Source organism: Calypte anna, chromosome 25 (assembly GCF_003957555.1).
Source record: "Calypte anna isolate BGI_N300 chromosome 25, bCalAnn1_v1.p, whole genome shotgun sequence".
NCBI lineage: Eukaryota > Metazoa > Chordata > Aves > Apodiformes > Trochilidae > Calypte > Calypte anna.
Window position 1 is genome coordinate 687579 of NC_044270.1, and position 14391 is coordinate 701969.

The following is a 14391-nucleotide window of genomic DNA, read 5'->3' on the forward strand; positions in this document are numbered from 1 at the left end:
GAACTTAAAACTTGAGGAGAAGGGAAGGAACAGACCCCTTCCCAAACCCAAGGGAAGTGCAGGCAGTCGGTGGGACCAGAGGACGTGGTTTTGGTTACACCAAAAGATAACAGATGAAATTTGGACCCAATGCTTGAAAAGAGACAGTTCTACCAACACTTTGCCATCAACTTTATGTTCCTGCTTCCTATTCCTTTAAATAAACCACTGGGATGCAGATACAGAAACCATGCAGGCGCCATCTGCTTAAACTCAATGCAAAAAAATAATTCAAGCTTTCATCTAAAAACAACAATATATATATATATATATTAAAAAAAACCAAGAAAACCAAGGAACTTTTCAACCTGGGAAGTGCTCTGCACCAGGCATGGACAGAAGCTTTGGTGAAGATCAGTGTGTCTGCAAGGAGCACTGCGCCTGAACTCGGCCTGGATGGGAGAGGTTCTGATTCTGATGGGTTAAAGCGAAGAGCAGGTGCCAATTTGTCCCTTTGGTCACACCTGGGGACAAGGCTGACCCTGAAAAACTCAAGGATGAGGCTCAAGAAGCAGAGAAACACACGATCCCCAGAGCCGCCGAGCACGCCAACGCCGAGTAGGTGCAGATCTGTCATGTGGGTGTTTGGAATACTGAGGGGAAAACAACAGAAAAACCCCAAATAGATATAAAAAACAATTAAAAAAAAAAGGTTTCATACAACAGGGAGTATCAAAACAGTAAAGGAACACACTACAGGCTGATCTCTGGGTAGAACAGGGCTGCTCCCTATTCCTGCGGGTCCTTCCAGCATGAATCAGGGTTTCCATTTTTAGCTTATGGGCATCGACATAAGACACCAACTTCACCACCAGTCTCTGGAACCACCTTCAGTCGTTTGTCTCTGGGTCTGTCTGAGCCATGTAAGCATCCAGCTCAGCATCCAGGTGTCCTTTCGTTTTAGACATGTAAGCATCCAACTGGTTGTCCAGCTGCTCCTTGGTCAACGCGGGCCGTGCCAATCCTCTTCCTCGTCCTCTCCCTCTGCCACGACCTCCAAAACCTCCTCGTCCCCGGCCTGCCATGCCACGACCTTGCAGGGAGAGAGGATGATGTTTACCCACTCACCAGACACAACATCAGGGGTTGCCTGACCCAACACATGCAGTGGTGCTGCCTCAGCACCTCCACAGGGCAAATCCTGCAGCAGCCACCCCTCAGCCCACCTCCCAGTTGGGTTTTGCAGAGCTGGATCAGCTCCTCAGGCCACTTATGTTTCATTCTAGAAGCCTGGACAGACATTTGATCCACTCCCACCTCCCCTGCTCATGTTCCAGCCCCACCTACGCAGTCTCTGCTTCTCTGCCATGGAGCAAACCCTGAGATCCTGCACAAAGTGGCAACGCCACCACCCCTTACAAGCAACTTTTTCCTCTCAATTTGTCCTCCTTCAAATGGAGAGGCTTCTAGGATACAAAGCAAAGCTAAAGCTCCAAGCCAAAGCTGTCAGGAGGTAGGCAGCTTCCTGGTAACTGTCAGCTCCAACTCCTACAAACCCTGGGCTAATCCCAAACTAAGAAGAGAGTGCCTTTGGCTGGTGTTCTAACCAAACATTTGTCTGAAACATTAACAATCCTCCCATCAACAGCTGTCTCCTGCATTTCCTCTTGCACTCCTGCTTTACTGCTTCTCTGATTTGTTGTTGAAAAGGAGAGTTCATTTACCCAAGACTTGATTTACTTTCAGACTTAGAACTTCAGTTTATTTTGAAGGGGTTTGGGCTTTCTCTGTTCATTTTCATTCCCCTCACTGATTAATTATTTGAAGTCTCTTGGTTTACACAGGTTGTGTATCACAGGATTAAGTGAGAGGAGACAGCAGTGTTTTTCTCAAGATCACTCACTCATCAACTACTACTCTGAGCATCCCCAGCTAGTGATACCTAAAGGAGGGGACAACCTGGATGACCCCTGGGGACATCATCAAAGACCCTGGTGAGGCTTAAGGCTTTTTAGGAACTTTCATTTATTATTTATTATTAATATTATTATTTAATTTAGAACTTTTAATTTATCACTATGCCATACACCAACTCAAAACCAGAGGGGTTTGGGGCTGCCTACCAGCTTTTCACCAGGAAAAAGGAATTCTTAATCTTATTATTATTAATAATTAATAATAATTCTTAATCTTATTATTAATAATTAATAATTATTTCTATTTAATCAGCAGCTCCTGAAGCTTGTGCACACTAACCTCTGCCACCAAGTCCTCCACGGCCCATGGCTCCTCTGCCCAAGCCCCCTCTTCCAGGGCCCCCACGCCCTCGGATGCCACCTCTCCTCAGACCCATCCTGGGGGACATCCCTCGTCCTCCACGAAGCAGGCTCTGACCTTCAAGAAGGAAAAAAAAAAAAAATTAAAAATCAAAAAGAAACAAATTATTCCCAGACCAAGCCACGGAGCAGAGCCAAGGCTGGCACGGGGCTGGCATTACCCAAGTCCAAAGTTCTGGTTCTGACCTCGGAGTGGGATTCCTCCTCTCAGCAGAGCTCGTGCTCCCCTGGCACCACGCATGGCTCCTCGGGGCAACCCCCTCTGCCCCATGGCCACCAGGCCTCTCCCTCCCATGGCTCCACGAGCGAGGGCTCCCGCTGGCCGGCCCAGGCGGGCCTGGATGTTGCTTTTCCCGAGGCGTTGTTTTAAGCTCTTCTGGAATAAATTGGGAAGAAACAAGGAAGTCATGCAGCAAGCTCTGCCTTGCAAGGTGAACCCCACAGCGATCACCTATCTTAGGACAGTGGTGTGTTTGGATTTAAAAAAAAAACCAAACTAAACTACACACAACAAGAACAAAAAATAAGTAGAGGGTCAGCAGCTCTCTGCAATGAATCAGGCTTCAAGGAGACAACTCTGCTCTGGGAAGGAGAGTTGGTGAAGGTTAAAGAGAGTAAAAAAGACCTTTCCCGCAATCAAGTGTTTGGACAGAGACAAGGAAGTCTGCAGATTTGGAAGGAAATACTTTTCTCCATTTTTAGAGCACTGCTGCTCTGTCCAAATCAAGGCAGACACTTTCCACACAGCAGCTCAGCACTTCTGTCTGCTGGGAGGTGACAGTTTCAGCCAACTCCTGAGACAGACAGCAACCACCCCTGCTGTGGCACAAGCCTGACCTCCCTCTGCAGAGCAAACATCATCTGTGCAACCACAAGACCCAAATTTCATTCCTGGTGGCCTACAGCCCCCTCCTGGCCTTCCAGAGAGACTAAGGCAACACTAGAGAAAGCATCAACTTCACCATTTTAAAAAATTGCCCTCACCAGAACAGCAGCAAAATGTTAAATCTTTGTAATCTGGGTTTTGAAACTTTCTTTTTTTTTTTTTTTGTCATTTACGTGGAGCCCTCAGACTCCATATCACAGAGCTGCCTCCTCCTGTAGCAGCTCCTGCCCTCAAGCTCCCATACAAGATTTGCTGCAGAGATGGCAGAGTTTGTTCAGGGAGCAGAAACCAAGCTGACAATTCACACCTCAGCACCAATCTGGTCTCTGCAGAGTGGGCTACAGCTTCTGCAGGCACTGCTGAGCCCTCCTAAGAGCTGCAGAGCAACAGGGGAAACCCTGACACTCATCTCAAGAACAAGAGCTCCCTGTCCTGACATAAATCCTGGGTTTTACTACAGGTTCCACGAGTGGCCTTAAGTTCTTTGCTCATCTGCTTGACCCAAGCCTGTAGAGAGCTGGGTCAGTTCCTCTAAATCAGCCTCTTCTGGAGCTGTGGTAAGATTCTGGTGTTTGCTGCCTCAGTTTACACAGACATTCACCTTTCCAACAGCCATAGCAGTTTAAGATGTCAGACTCTCTCTCTTACCCACCCTCACTGGGAAAAAGGAATAAGAAACCATCTGTGTTTCACATCTTATTGCTGATGTTACACTTACCATGAAGAGTTTAAGATAAGCTGCTGGATTTTGCACTGAACCAGCCTAAGAATGCTCCTCACCCTTCAAGCTCCACCTCCAAACCAGAGCACCTTGCTCTGCTCCAGCTATGTGCACAGCAGCCTGAATATTTTTTCCATTAAAAACCAACAAAGCAGATTTTTGTATTCATTTGTGTCACAAATCACAAACTCACTGATCTAGCACAAGCTGTGCTCCACAGGTGACCCCCCCACCCCCTGGGATCAGTGCTCCCCAACCCAGCCAGAAGGATCAGAAAAGCTCCCTGGGATCCCAAGTGTAAAGCTCATCAGCACAGCAACTCCCAGAGTAATCTGCAACCTTCAAAGAGCAACACAACAGAAAACCCAAGTTTCCAAATTTCCCTGCAACGCCCTTCCCTGGCCCTCCCTCACAGCCTTTAATTCCAGACCATGAAAGTTAACTCAACATCCAATATAAAAGTCAAAAGGGTTTAAGAGCTAAGCCAAGAGATGAGTTCTTCCCTGTTCCTCTGCAGCACCTCAGTTGAGCAAGCAGAAACTTCAGCCTTTCAATCTGGTTTCAGTTACACTTGTGAAATTCTCAACTTTTCCTTATTTTTTTTTTTTTAAAACCAGGAAATTATTTAGAATATCACTTCCAGAGCTTTTGTTTAAAAGCTCTGCAAGACAAACTGGCACCACAGGCTGTTTTTACAACACAAGTCTCAAGAGATCTTAAAAAGCAGATGCATTCCTCTTTATCAGAGGACTGTGAGCATGAGTGGCAGGTTAAAGAATTCCAGCTATTCAGCTCAGCTAAGAACTTTCCAGAGCTTTCTCCTCCTGCCTGGGATAGGGTAGAGCTACAGAGAAGCATGACTGCAGCAGATAAATCAAAATCTAGCACATTTTCTGCTCTACCAAAGGCCACCAGAGAAACACAACGTAACCTGCAGCACTGAAATGCAGGATGATTAAAAGTTTTTATATAAACCAACATTATGCCTTAAATCCAGGCTAAAAAAAATCAGTTTGTTCATCTGTTCCTCGCAGCCTGCTGCTGTCAAGGGAGTGCACCAAGAGAGGGTGGAGCTGGGAGCAACCAGTCTGAACTGGGTATAAGGACTGGAAACAATCTGCAGCTGTTGTGACTGCAGCTAAATTGGGTGTTGAAGCCCTCGGCAGATCCAGAAACCCAGAGTGAGAACATTTCTCTGAAAAAATAGAGAGGAGATATGAACAGCCAGCACAAACCCACCCCAAAACTCAGCAATATTAACCAGTAAGTTACAAAGTGTTACTTATCTGAAATCAAAGTGAGGATTTGGCAGAAAAATCCTTCTAGCTCTCTCATTTTGAACTTTCAGGAGGCCTTTAGCTTTCAAACTCCACCATATCCTGGAAAGCCATTGGCTGCGAGGGACATCAGGGAGCTTCCCCTTTTTCTCTCACCTGTTTAAGCTTCAAGGCAGCCTGGACAGAAGGTCTGTTCTCCATCTGCTGGGCCAGTCTTCTGTTTCTGGCACTGGCCAGCTGCTGCTGCTGCTGCATGGTAGCCCGAATATTCACTGGCATCGGCTGTTTGTTCTTCAGCATGTTAGTGAAGCTTCAAGGTCGAATAAAATGGGTGTTTAAATAAAAGCTTTATTACATACATTTATTGGCATTTCATGGTTCTCAAGATTGGATCTCCAGATCCCATGAACCTTATGTAAAGAGTGGTACTTAGGTCATATTGAGATTAGGTATTCCTTGTTTTCCACGAGAATGGAAACTGGGAAAATGATGCTGTATATTAATTGAGGAGTGGTAAAAGCTTTAGGTTTTGATTTGAGAAATGGCAGAAGGGATGAAAACAAGCAAGAAGCAGAGATGGTCATGATAGATGGGGAGAGAACAGCACAGAAACAGAAAAGCAAGCTGCAACCTGACTGCAAAAGCCAAATCAACCCTCAAAATTCTGAGAAAACTGTTAAAAAACTCAATGCCAGAAGATGTCCTGAGGACCAAGTGTCTTTGACACACTGAAAAACTGGGGATGTAAGAAATGCCACCACCCAAGTGTGTTGGCTTATAAAAACAGTTCACTTGGCAGTTTCTTTGGCACACAAAGAATCTTCCATCTTGAAGAGCTATACAGGAGGAGAACAGAGAGTGAGGTGGTAAACCTCCTGAGCAGAAACCATCAGCTATGTCCTGGGAGCTACACAGGACTGGGAAAAAAAAAACCAACTGAGGAACATGGACTGATCAAAATGCAACAGGACAGAGAGCTGTCCCTGCTCAGCATTCCTGGAGTTAGCTCTGAGCAGCAGTTCCAGCTGCATTTCACTTGCTACAGAAGGAAGTGGGCACACAAAGGGCTTCCTTTATTCCTGGCTCAACACTACCAACGTTGTTAAACCACAAATGATGAGTAAGAAAGTGAAAGATAACTGCAGCATGGCTGTTAGTTGTCAGTGTAGACCAGCAAAAGCTCCATGGCATGGATAAAACCCAGAAGAATACCCAACAGAAGTCATAAAGAAATTAAAGAAAAGAGAGAGATGGAGATGAAGCAAAGCATTTGCCTCTTACAAGGCCCAAAACGTTGTTAAAGGGCCTTTGGGCTTGTTTGGTGGCCTGCTGCATGCCTCTTACAGGCCAGACCACGTGTGTCTGCCTTGGACAAACAGCAAGCCTGCTGCAGCCTGGGTAACATGCTACCGTGCTGCAGGGTCAACTATATAAATGTAAAAAACATGTGGAAGAAAAAAAGGGAGGGTGTGAGGTTTCTCTTTTTCTGTTATAACACATCCCACCAGATTTACGTGTCGAATAGTTTAATCTTAACTGCTACGGATAAATTTCTCCAACACATTTGCCCTTTTAACCTTGGGTACCACATCTGTTGCAGTTTAAGACAGAGGTGCCTAGGCATCTGCTTGTTTGCTTGTTTTAGTGAGGTTAAAAGAGGGCAGAAACCACGTTGGGTTTTTGGACACTGGAAAGTGATAATTAAGTTAAAAAAAAAAAAAAAAAAATATTTCTTATGAGCTGAAGCTGCTGTTGGCTTCCTCACCGCTCGTTCAGAGACATCTTGGTGGTGCTCTTTAGCACAACCTTCGGTGCTGACTGTGCAGCCATCTTCAGATCAAGAGAATCTGCAAAAAACAAGAGGCAGATTTAGCAAAAAGCACAAGAGGTCTTGGGCTTAACTTGACTAAACATTAAAAAAACAAAACAACCCAGCATTCCAGTTCCTTCAGTGGAGAGGATGGAGAATAGGGTGGGCAATGGGTATTAACACTTCTGATGAACTTTCTAGCTTGCTGCCATGATACAGCAGGTTTTATACAGCCTTGAATGATGCTATCTCATCCTTCCAAAGGAGCAGCCTTGTTAGAAAGTGAAAAACTTGCCACTGGGGGGTATATTGTGCAAAAATAGTCCAAAATGGAACCCTTATGCCTCATCTGCTACAGCATCGAGTGACTCTGTCACGCTTCCTCAGCAAAACGGAACCCCCAGTTTGTTCTAACCAGATGCAGACCAACAATACAACTCCAAAATTCCCTCCAAAGAAGTCCCCCATGCTTTAAAAATCCTAAGCTTCCAGGTTCCCGCTATGATTGCCACCGCTTGGACAGAGATAAAGTGGGAGGAGGGAGTCACTTCGCTTTTTTAGTACCCTATACTCTGGGAGACAGCTCAGCCACTGCCCGAATTCGGTTCTTTGACACCAGAACCTGCTCCCCACCTCTGGAGAGCAGCGAAGGGATTTACACTCAGCTGTTACTGAGCCCTGGGGAGCACAGCTGAAGCCCGAGTGCTTTGGCAGTGATGAATACCACTGAAACGTGCTAAGCTCAAAGCCACTAACTATGCAAATCGAGTCATCTTTTATATATATATATGTGTATATGTATATATACATAAACATATATATATTAAATTATTAAATTTAACGCTGGGACGACTGAGGAAAAGTACTCGCCCACGAAATACCTTGAGCAAAATGCTTTCTTTACAGCGTTTTACACTCCATCGGCTAGAAACCACCTGCCTGCCCACCCCCATGTTTTTTTTTTTTCATTAAAAACGTATAAAAGCAGCATTTTTCCTCAACAACAGCTCCTAGGCGAACCCCCGCAACCATCAGCCCGCCACGCAGCCCCGGAGAAGGGGGGGGGGAGGGGGAGAGTGAGGCAGCCCCAGAACCGCGGACGGGGAGGAAGGCGAGGCCTTGTCTGAGCCCTCGGTCCAACCCCGGAGGACGGGAGGGAGGGGATAAACCCAGCCCAGGGAGAAGCAAACACCGCTCCCCACAACCCCAAAAGCCAAAGATCAGCCCCCCCCCCCCCGAGACGCCTGGGAGAAACCCGCGGCCTCCTTCACGGAGCTCCCCGTCCTTCAGCGCTTCCCCCTCCAGCCACCACCGACCGTTCTTACCGAAGCAGACGTTCGCCAGGTCTCCGGTGGGTCTCTCTAGCGGGTGATGCGGGGTGCGGGGCTGACTCCTCCGCCCGCTCCCGCCGCTCGACCAACAGCCACGACAAAATGGCGGCGGCAGCAGCACCCGCACCGCCCGCCCGCCCCCGCCCAGCGCCGCCAAAATGGCGGCCGCCACGCGCAGGCGCCCGCCACCACACCCCCCGCCATTGGGCGGGACACCCGTGACGCAACGGCAGACCTCTTCTCCCATTGGTTCTCTGGGAAGGGGTGGGCGTGGCTTACTGGGAGGACCGGCAGGGGTGGGGTGGGGGCTGTGCCGGTCCCCGCGGCGCCGCCCGGGTTGGTCCCGGTCCCCCCGTCCCCCCCCCCATCCCGTTCCTGAGCCCCGGGCGCGGTTCAGATCCCGCCGTGGTCTGACTCGGGTGCGGGTGGAGCCCTTGCAAATCTGCGGGAGGCCTCACGGGGCCTCCGGTCTCTCCCCCCCTCCCCGCCTCCCCGTGGCGGGGCTGTACCCGGTGTGAAGCCCCGACCGGGGCGGAGCTGCGAGCACCGGGCCCGGCCCTGGCAGACGATGGCGCTGGCGGCTCTGCGGGGTACCCGTCCGGGCCGGGCCTCTTGGCGGGGGCTGCTGGCTGCGGGCCCGCTGGGCGAGGAGATAAGAACCGGTTCCTCCAGCCCCACGGGGCGCGGTGCCCGCACCTCTGACAGCACCGGCAACGAGCCCGGGGCTGGCGGCCGTCACCTCCAGGGTCCCCGTGTTGCACCCCCGTGTCCTGCACCCCAACACCCCGGAGCAGATCGGGGTCACCCGCTGTGCCCGGGGTGGTTCGGGGTTGGTGGCGGGCTGCGGGGCGGGGTGCGGGGTGCGATGGAGGAACCGGAGCTGGGTGGAGACCGGGGGTGTTTCCAGGCACTTGTGGTGACCCAGGGTGGCTTTTCCCTGTGACCCCGTGGCTGAGGAGAGGGAAGGTTCCTTGGTATCCCCGGGAGCACTCGTAGGGGGACAAGGAGAAACCCCAAGCCTGAAAAAGGAAGGAGCTGACAGCACGGCTCTGGCTGGGGCGGTGTCTTTATTGTGGAGCTGGATCCCAGTGGGATCCCCAGGGTGTGCTGGGCAGTGGAGAGTGAGCTGGGGGGGTTGGCGGGGGGCTCTGCGTTTTGGGGACACCGTGGCCGGCTGCTGCGGGGTGGGGACCGGCCGTGGTCAGGCGTTCTCCCAGAAGAAGGTGTTGCAGGCCACGGTGAGGGCGGCCACCAGGACCACGTACTCCTGGAAGTCCACCTCCCCGTCGCCGTTCTCATCCAGGTCCTGCATGATCTTCTCCACAGCACCTGTGTCCTTCTGGGTCTGTGGAAGAGGGGGTGAGAGGGTGAGCCCCGGGGTTCAGCAGACCGCTGGAACGCTGCTACCCTGGGTTATGGATAGATGGATGGATGGATGGATGGATGGATGGAAAGGGGGGACCCCCAGCTCTGCACCCCCGTCCCTACCTCCAGGAAGCAGCCCAGCTCGCTTTGCAGCAGCTCCTTCAGCTCCTTCTTGCTCAGCTTGTACTTGTCCCCTTCTTTGCCCGAGTAATGGTGAAAGACATTGATGAGTGTCTCCATGGCCCCTTCCAGCTGTGACGCCATCGCTGTGGCTGCGGGGAGGCACCGCTCGTGTTAATGGGAGGGGGACAGGTACCCAGCAGACCCCTCACTGCGAGGGGCAACCCCCCCAAATCGCAGCCACCCCCGCTGGGGAGTGCCGTGACCTCCACCCCGGGCGCTTGGGAGCTGGACGTGGGGCCACGGGGGTCTCCTCTGCTCCCCAGGGCTGGGCAGGGTGTTCTTGTGGGTGGGGGGTCCCAGCCCCCTGCCCTCTCACGGACCCACCCGTGCCCCAGCCGGGACCCACGCTCACCTGAGCTCCCTGCCGCGCTGCTCCGAGTGTGTCTGCCTGGGCAAACCTGGGATGTTAAATAAGCTCCAAGCCCCCTCCCTCCGGGAGGATCCGATACCGGGGCTGGGCAGCCCGGCTGGCACCGTTGGGCCTCCCTGCGCCGCCTCAGCGGGGGCCGGGATGTGGGGGGCACCCCACTGCCCCACTCACCCCACAACGGCCCCAGGATGGTGCTGGGGAGCGTTCCCAGCCCCTCAGGTGGGCAGGGGAGGGGTGGGCAGCAATGCCAAGGGTCACTTTGGGGGGGATCCCTGTCCTTCCCCACTTTTCCCCTTCTTGCCACCCCCCCAGGGCTGGCCCCACCACGGCCCCATGGGGCAGAGGGGACTGCTGGGGACATGGGGACGTGTCGGGTGGGCAGGAGAGTCCCCAGGAGGGCCAGGTTGGATGGGGCTTCGAGCAACCTGGTCTACAGGAGGTGTCCCTGCCCATGGCAGGGGGGGTGGGATGGGTTGGTCTTCATCCCTCCATCCCAAACCATTCCACGATCCTGCACCAGGCTCTGGCTCTGCTGGCGGCCGCAGTGCCCGGGGTCTGACCCCATGGTGTCACCCGCTCGGCGCCCGCAGGCATCCCCCATCTGTCAGCACCAAGGTGCTGTGCCGGATCCGGCCCTGGTCCTCCTCCCCCCTCAATCCCCCCCCGGGGGCTGATAAGGTGCGGGGGGTGTCCGATGTCCTCGGCCTCGCCAGCGGAGCCGGGGGGAGGCGCCGGGGGCTATCGGGTGACTCTGGCCGGGCCCCCCGGGGCCACCAGCTCCCAGCGAACAGAAAAGCCTCTTGTCAAACTAAACCAACCCCACAATCCCAGCCCGGAGGTTGCTCCAGCAACGCCTCGGCCAAGAAACCAGATTCCCAGCTGGCAAGGCTGATGCCGATAATCCCGGCCTTGCCGCGGCTCCCGTTACCGCTCCGCATCCCCGTGCGTTCCCGGGGGCAGCAGCACCGGTGCTGAGCCCCCAAACTCAAGATCGTTACCCACCCTCCCCTCTTTTTTTTTTTTTTTTTTTTTCTTTTCTTTTCTTTTTTTTTTTCTTTTTTTTTTTTTTTTCTTTTTTTCTTTTCTTTTCCTTTTTTTTTTTTTTTTTTTTTTTTTTTGTAAGTTCCCTTCCATGGAACTGCCAGTGCGGCGTCGAGGATTTTCGCAAGAGCCGGGTGGTGCCGGGCTCTTTATCCAGGACTCCAATCCTAATTTGGGACTAATTATATCCTGCTCCCTCCGTTTCCATCTCCCGCACTTCCTGTTGGGAAACCACGTGGAACTTCCCCCCCTTCCCCCTTCTGTGGGGACCCCAAAACCACCCAACCCCCTGTGGTCACCTCCCCACCACTGCCCTGTGCTGGGGGGGGGGGTGGATGGAGGGTTTGGGGTGATGTGTGGAGTCTTGTGGGGGTCCAACCCCTGTCCTGTCCCTGGAGCAACTGAGGGGGCTGCAAAGGGGGTCCCCGGGTGGGGGTTGTGGGTTATGGGGTGGGTTAGAGGTGGGAGTGGGGGTCCCAAATGAAAGTAGGGCTCCTGGATAAAAATGGAGGTCCCAGAGAAGAGGTGGGGGTCCTAGATGGAAATAGGGGGTCCCAGATGGAAGTACAGGTACCAGACAAGAGGTGGGGGTCTTGGATAGAAGTGAGGGTCCCAGATGGAAGTAGGGGGGTCTGGATAGAGGTGAGGGTCTCAGATAGAAGTGGAGGGGCCTGTATGGAGGTTCAAGATCTGCTCCCTAGCAGGACCCAGCTCCCGTTTTTGGTGTGGGGCAGGGAGAGGGGCCATGGGAGTGACCCCTGGGAGAGGCAGAGCATGAGGACAGGGGGACACGGGCAGGGCCCCCCTGGTGGCACTCACTCTGTGGGGTGTCCCCGGCGTGGCTCAGCAGCGAGCAGGATCCGTCCACCCCTTCCGGGGACGTCGGGCTGTGCCACCTGCCCAGCTGGGCAGCAGCTGCCCGTGACGGAGCTGCCATCGTCACCCACTCCAGAGCTTAAAAATAACCCAGTCCCGTCCCCACAGAGGACACAGAGCCCCAGGGTGTCCCACAGCCCTGGTTGTGCTCTGAGGGGTTTCTTTTATGAACCTCCCCAGAGAGCAGGATCTGGCCAGATGTCTCCTGAGTGGTGGGATCAGCTGGAGATGGGTGTCCAGGTTCAACCCAGGGCACCAGAGGGGACAGCACCAGGACCTCTGTGTCCCTATCACCATGGTGCTGGCTGTGGGGTGAGCTGGCACATCCCCTGGGGAAGCTCTTACCAAACCGGGAGCAGTGAGGGACATGCCAGGAGGTTTACACACATCTTGGAACAGGTTTCAGCCACTGCTGCTGCTTCTGCGACTCCCTGTGTTCCACTTTGACCCAGCTAAACCAGTTGCTCCAGTTGCTGGTGCCGGGGCTGGGCTGATTTTTGTCTCTCCATCCCATCGCTCAAGCATGGAAATGGATTTTCCATCCCTGGGATTTGGAGGGGAAAACTGCAGGACATCTGCTGGGACAGAGATGTGGCAGTGACACTGGGCACACAGGTTTGCAGCCTCAAATAACCACACTCCCCCCCACCCCTGCGAGTCCCCAGAGAGGTGTGGGCCACCACCAGGCTGGTGGCTGTGGTGACCATCCCTGGTAGAACCAAAACAGGCTGGGGACAACCCCAGGACCAGGACATGTCGGCAGACACCAACCTCTTGGGATGAACCCGCACCCCGACCCCTCAACCTGTCACACAGAGTCCTGTGGTGTTCTGTCACCTCCTGGTAGTGGTGGTGTCCCCAAGGCCAGGTCACCACTCCTTGCCCCTGGGGACAGCCCCAAGTGGGGATCCTGGGCTCAACTGGGAGGTGCCATTTCTCCTGTCACCTGTGATTTGGCTGCATCCTGTCGCGGGGCCGCTGCCTCCTCACCCCGTCCTGGCACCCCAAAATTCCAGGGGTGGCGAGTCACGGGCCCGCCTGGCTCTTTGGGGCTGGTGATTCACCTCAAACCTGTCCCTGTCCCTGCTGAGCTTGACTCACCCCACAGTTTCCCAAGAGACCATCTCAGTCCCCTGACGTGGGGCTCGACGGAAGTCCCGTCCCTGTCCCCCCTGTCACCCCGGGGACGGGCAGGATGGGGCTGCAGGAAGCCAATTCCTCCCCCGTGAGCTGGTGTGACGGGTGTGGGGTGGGGACCGAGCTGCCCAGTGCCACCAGAGCCTCTTCATCCCCATGGAGAGGCGGAGTGAATGTGTCAGGACTCAGCAGAAACTGAGCTGGTGACAGCGGCGTTGAGTCAAGGACCTCCCTGCTCTGGGTCCCCAAATCACCACTGGCAGGGGGGTGATCACTCCAGGCTGTGACGGGCTCCCAGGGACCGTGGGGACAGCAGGACACAGCCCCTGTGGCATCCAGGGATGGGCTGACCAGCATTCGGGGACACCAACACAACGCTTAGGTCCCCAAGGTCACCCTCATCCTGCAGCCCTGGTGTCCCTTCTGCCCGGGGCTGTGCCGTTTGGCACCAGGTGGGGTTTGACTGGGGACAAGTGGCAGTGCTGGGACACGGGCAGAGATTGGGGGACCCCGTGGGAACGGCGTTGTGGAGCTGCGCAGCCTCTCTGGCTGGAACCCTGCCAGGGCTGCCATGTTATAAATACCCCGTGATTAAAGGGGAAGGTTCGGGCAGTTCCAACCCCCTAATTAATTTGGCTTAATTAATTTTCACAAAGCCCACTATTAATAGGGATGATATCAGCGGGGTGGCTGAGTCACAACTCTCACTCAGCGCGGGTCGAACCCGGATTTTGGGTCCCCGGTGCTGCCTGCCACATCCTCGGGATCAGCCACCGTGTCGGGGCCACCTCCTTCCTCATCCCCAATGTCCATCCCAGGGCTGGGACCTGCTCTGCACTCCCGGAGAGACCCAGGTGGTGCTCGAGTCCCACGGGATGCTCCAGCCCACCCACTCTGTCCCCTTGCTCTGCCCCGTGGTCCCCATCCTGCTCCCCACCACAGCATCCCCGCGGCAGCAGCACCGGGACCGAACCCAGGGCACCCGACGCAGAATTTCTTCTGTGGCCCACACGGGGAGGGAGAAGAGGAGGAGGAGGAGGTCGGGCGGGCGGTGTCTGTGCGTCCGTCCGGTTGCAACA

At 53.8% G+C, this 14391-nt stretch overlaps 2 protein-coding genes across 7 annotated transcripts; both read right to left on the reverse strand.

The window, feature by feature from the left end:
- Positions 1–158: 158 nt before the first annotated feature.
- Positions 159–8495, reverse strand: CHTOP (chromatin target of PRMT1). 3 transcript variants are annotated; one of them, XM_030465022.1, is made up of 6 exons: positions 8335–8495; positions 6965–7046; positions 5356–5509; positions 2502–2688; positions 2236–2373; positions 159–1072 (listed from the first exon to the last, which is right to left on the reverse strand). In XM_030465022.1, the coding sequence occupies exons 2-6, from the start codon at positions 7027–7029 to the stop codon at positions 870–872; spliced, it is 747 nt and encodes a 248-aa protein (XP_030320882.1). In that variant the 5' UTR covers positions 7030–7046; positions 8335–8495; the 3' UTR covers positions 159–869. The 3 variants fall into 3 exon arrangements, with proteins under 3 accessions (XP_030320882.1, XP_030320881.1, XP_030320883.1); XM_030465021.1 differs by having other exon boundaries at positions 2502–2691; XM_030465023.1 differs by lacking the exons at positions 159–1072; positions 2236–2373; positions 2502–2688 and adding an exon at positions 4359–5117.
- An 893-nt stretch (positions 8496–9388) lies between these two features.
- On the reverse strand, positions 9389–12192 carry S100A1 (S100 calcium binding protein A1). 4 transcript variants are annotated; one of them, XM_030465040.1, is made up of 4 exons: positions 12119–12191; positions 10241–10272; positions 9829–9977; positions 9389–9685 (listed from the first exon to the last, which is right to left on the reverse strand). In XM_030465040.1, exons 3-4 carry the CDS (start codon positions 9967–9969, stop codon positions 9542–9544), a joined length of 285 nt encoding a protein of 94 aa, XP_030320900.1. In that variant the 5' UTR covers positions 9970–9977; positions 10241–10272; positions 12119–12191; the 3' UTR covers positions 9389–9541. The 4 variants fall into 4 exon arrangements, with proteins under 4 accessions (XP_030320900.1, XP_030320899.1, XP_030320898.1 ...); XM_030465039.1 differs by having other exon boundaries at positions 10241–10276; positions 12119–12187; XM_030465038.1 differs by having other exon boundaries at positions 10241–10286; positions 12119–12157.
- Between the last annotated feature and the right edge of the window lie 2199 nt (positions 12193–14391).

Bases quoted from the DNA above. Each gene is read 5' to 3' on its own strand.
- CHTOP (XM_030465021.1), bottom strand. From the start codon at position 7,029: ATGGCTGCACAGTCAGCACCGAAGGTTGTGCTAAAGAGCACCACCAAG. The intron at 2,692-5,355 runs GTGAGAGAAAAA...AATTTATTCCAG, and splicing joins CTGCCTTGAAGCTTAAACAG to AAGAGCTTAAAACAACGCCT. The intron at 2,374-2,501 runs GTCAGAACCAGA...TCCTTCTTGAAG, and splicing joins AGGAGGAATCCCACTCCGAG to GTCAGAGCCTGCTTCGTGGA.
- S100A1 (XM_030465036.1), bottom strand. From the start codon at position 9,969: ATGGCGTCACAGCTGGAAGGGGCCATGGAGACACTCATCAATGTCTTT. The intron at 9,686-9,828 runs GTAGGGACGGGG...CCTCTTCCACAG, and splicing joins AGCTGGGCTGCTTCCTGGAG to ACCCAGAAGGACACAGGTGC.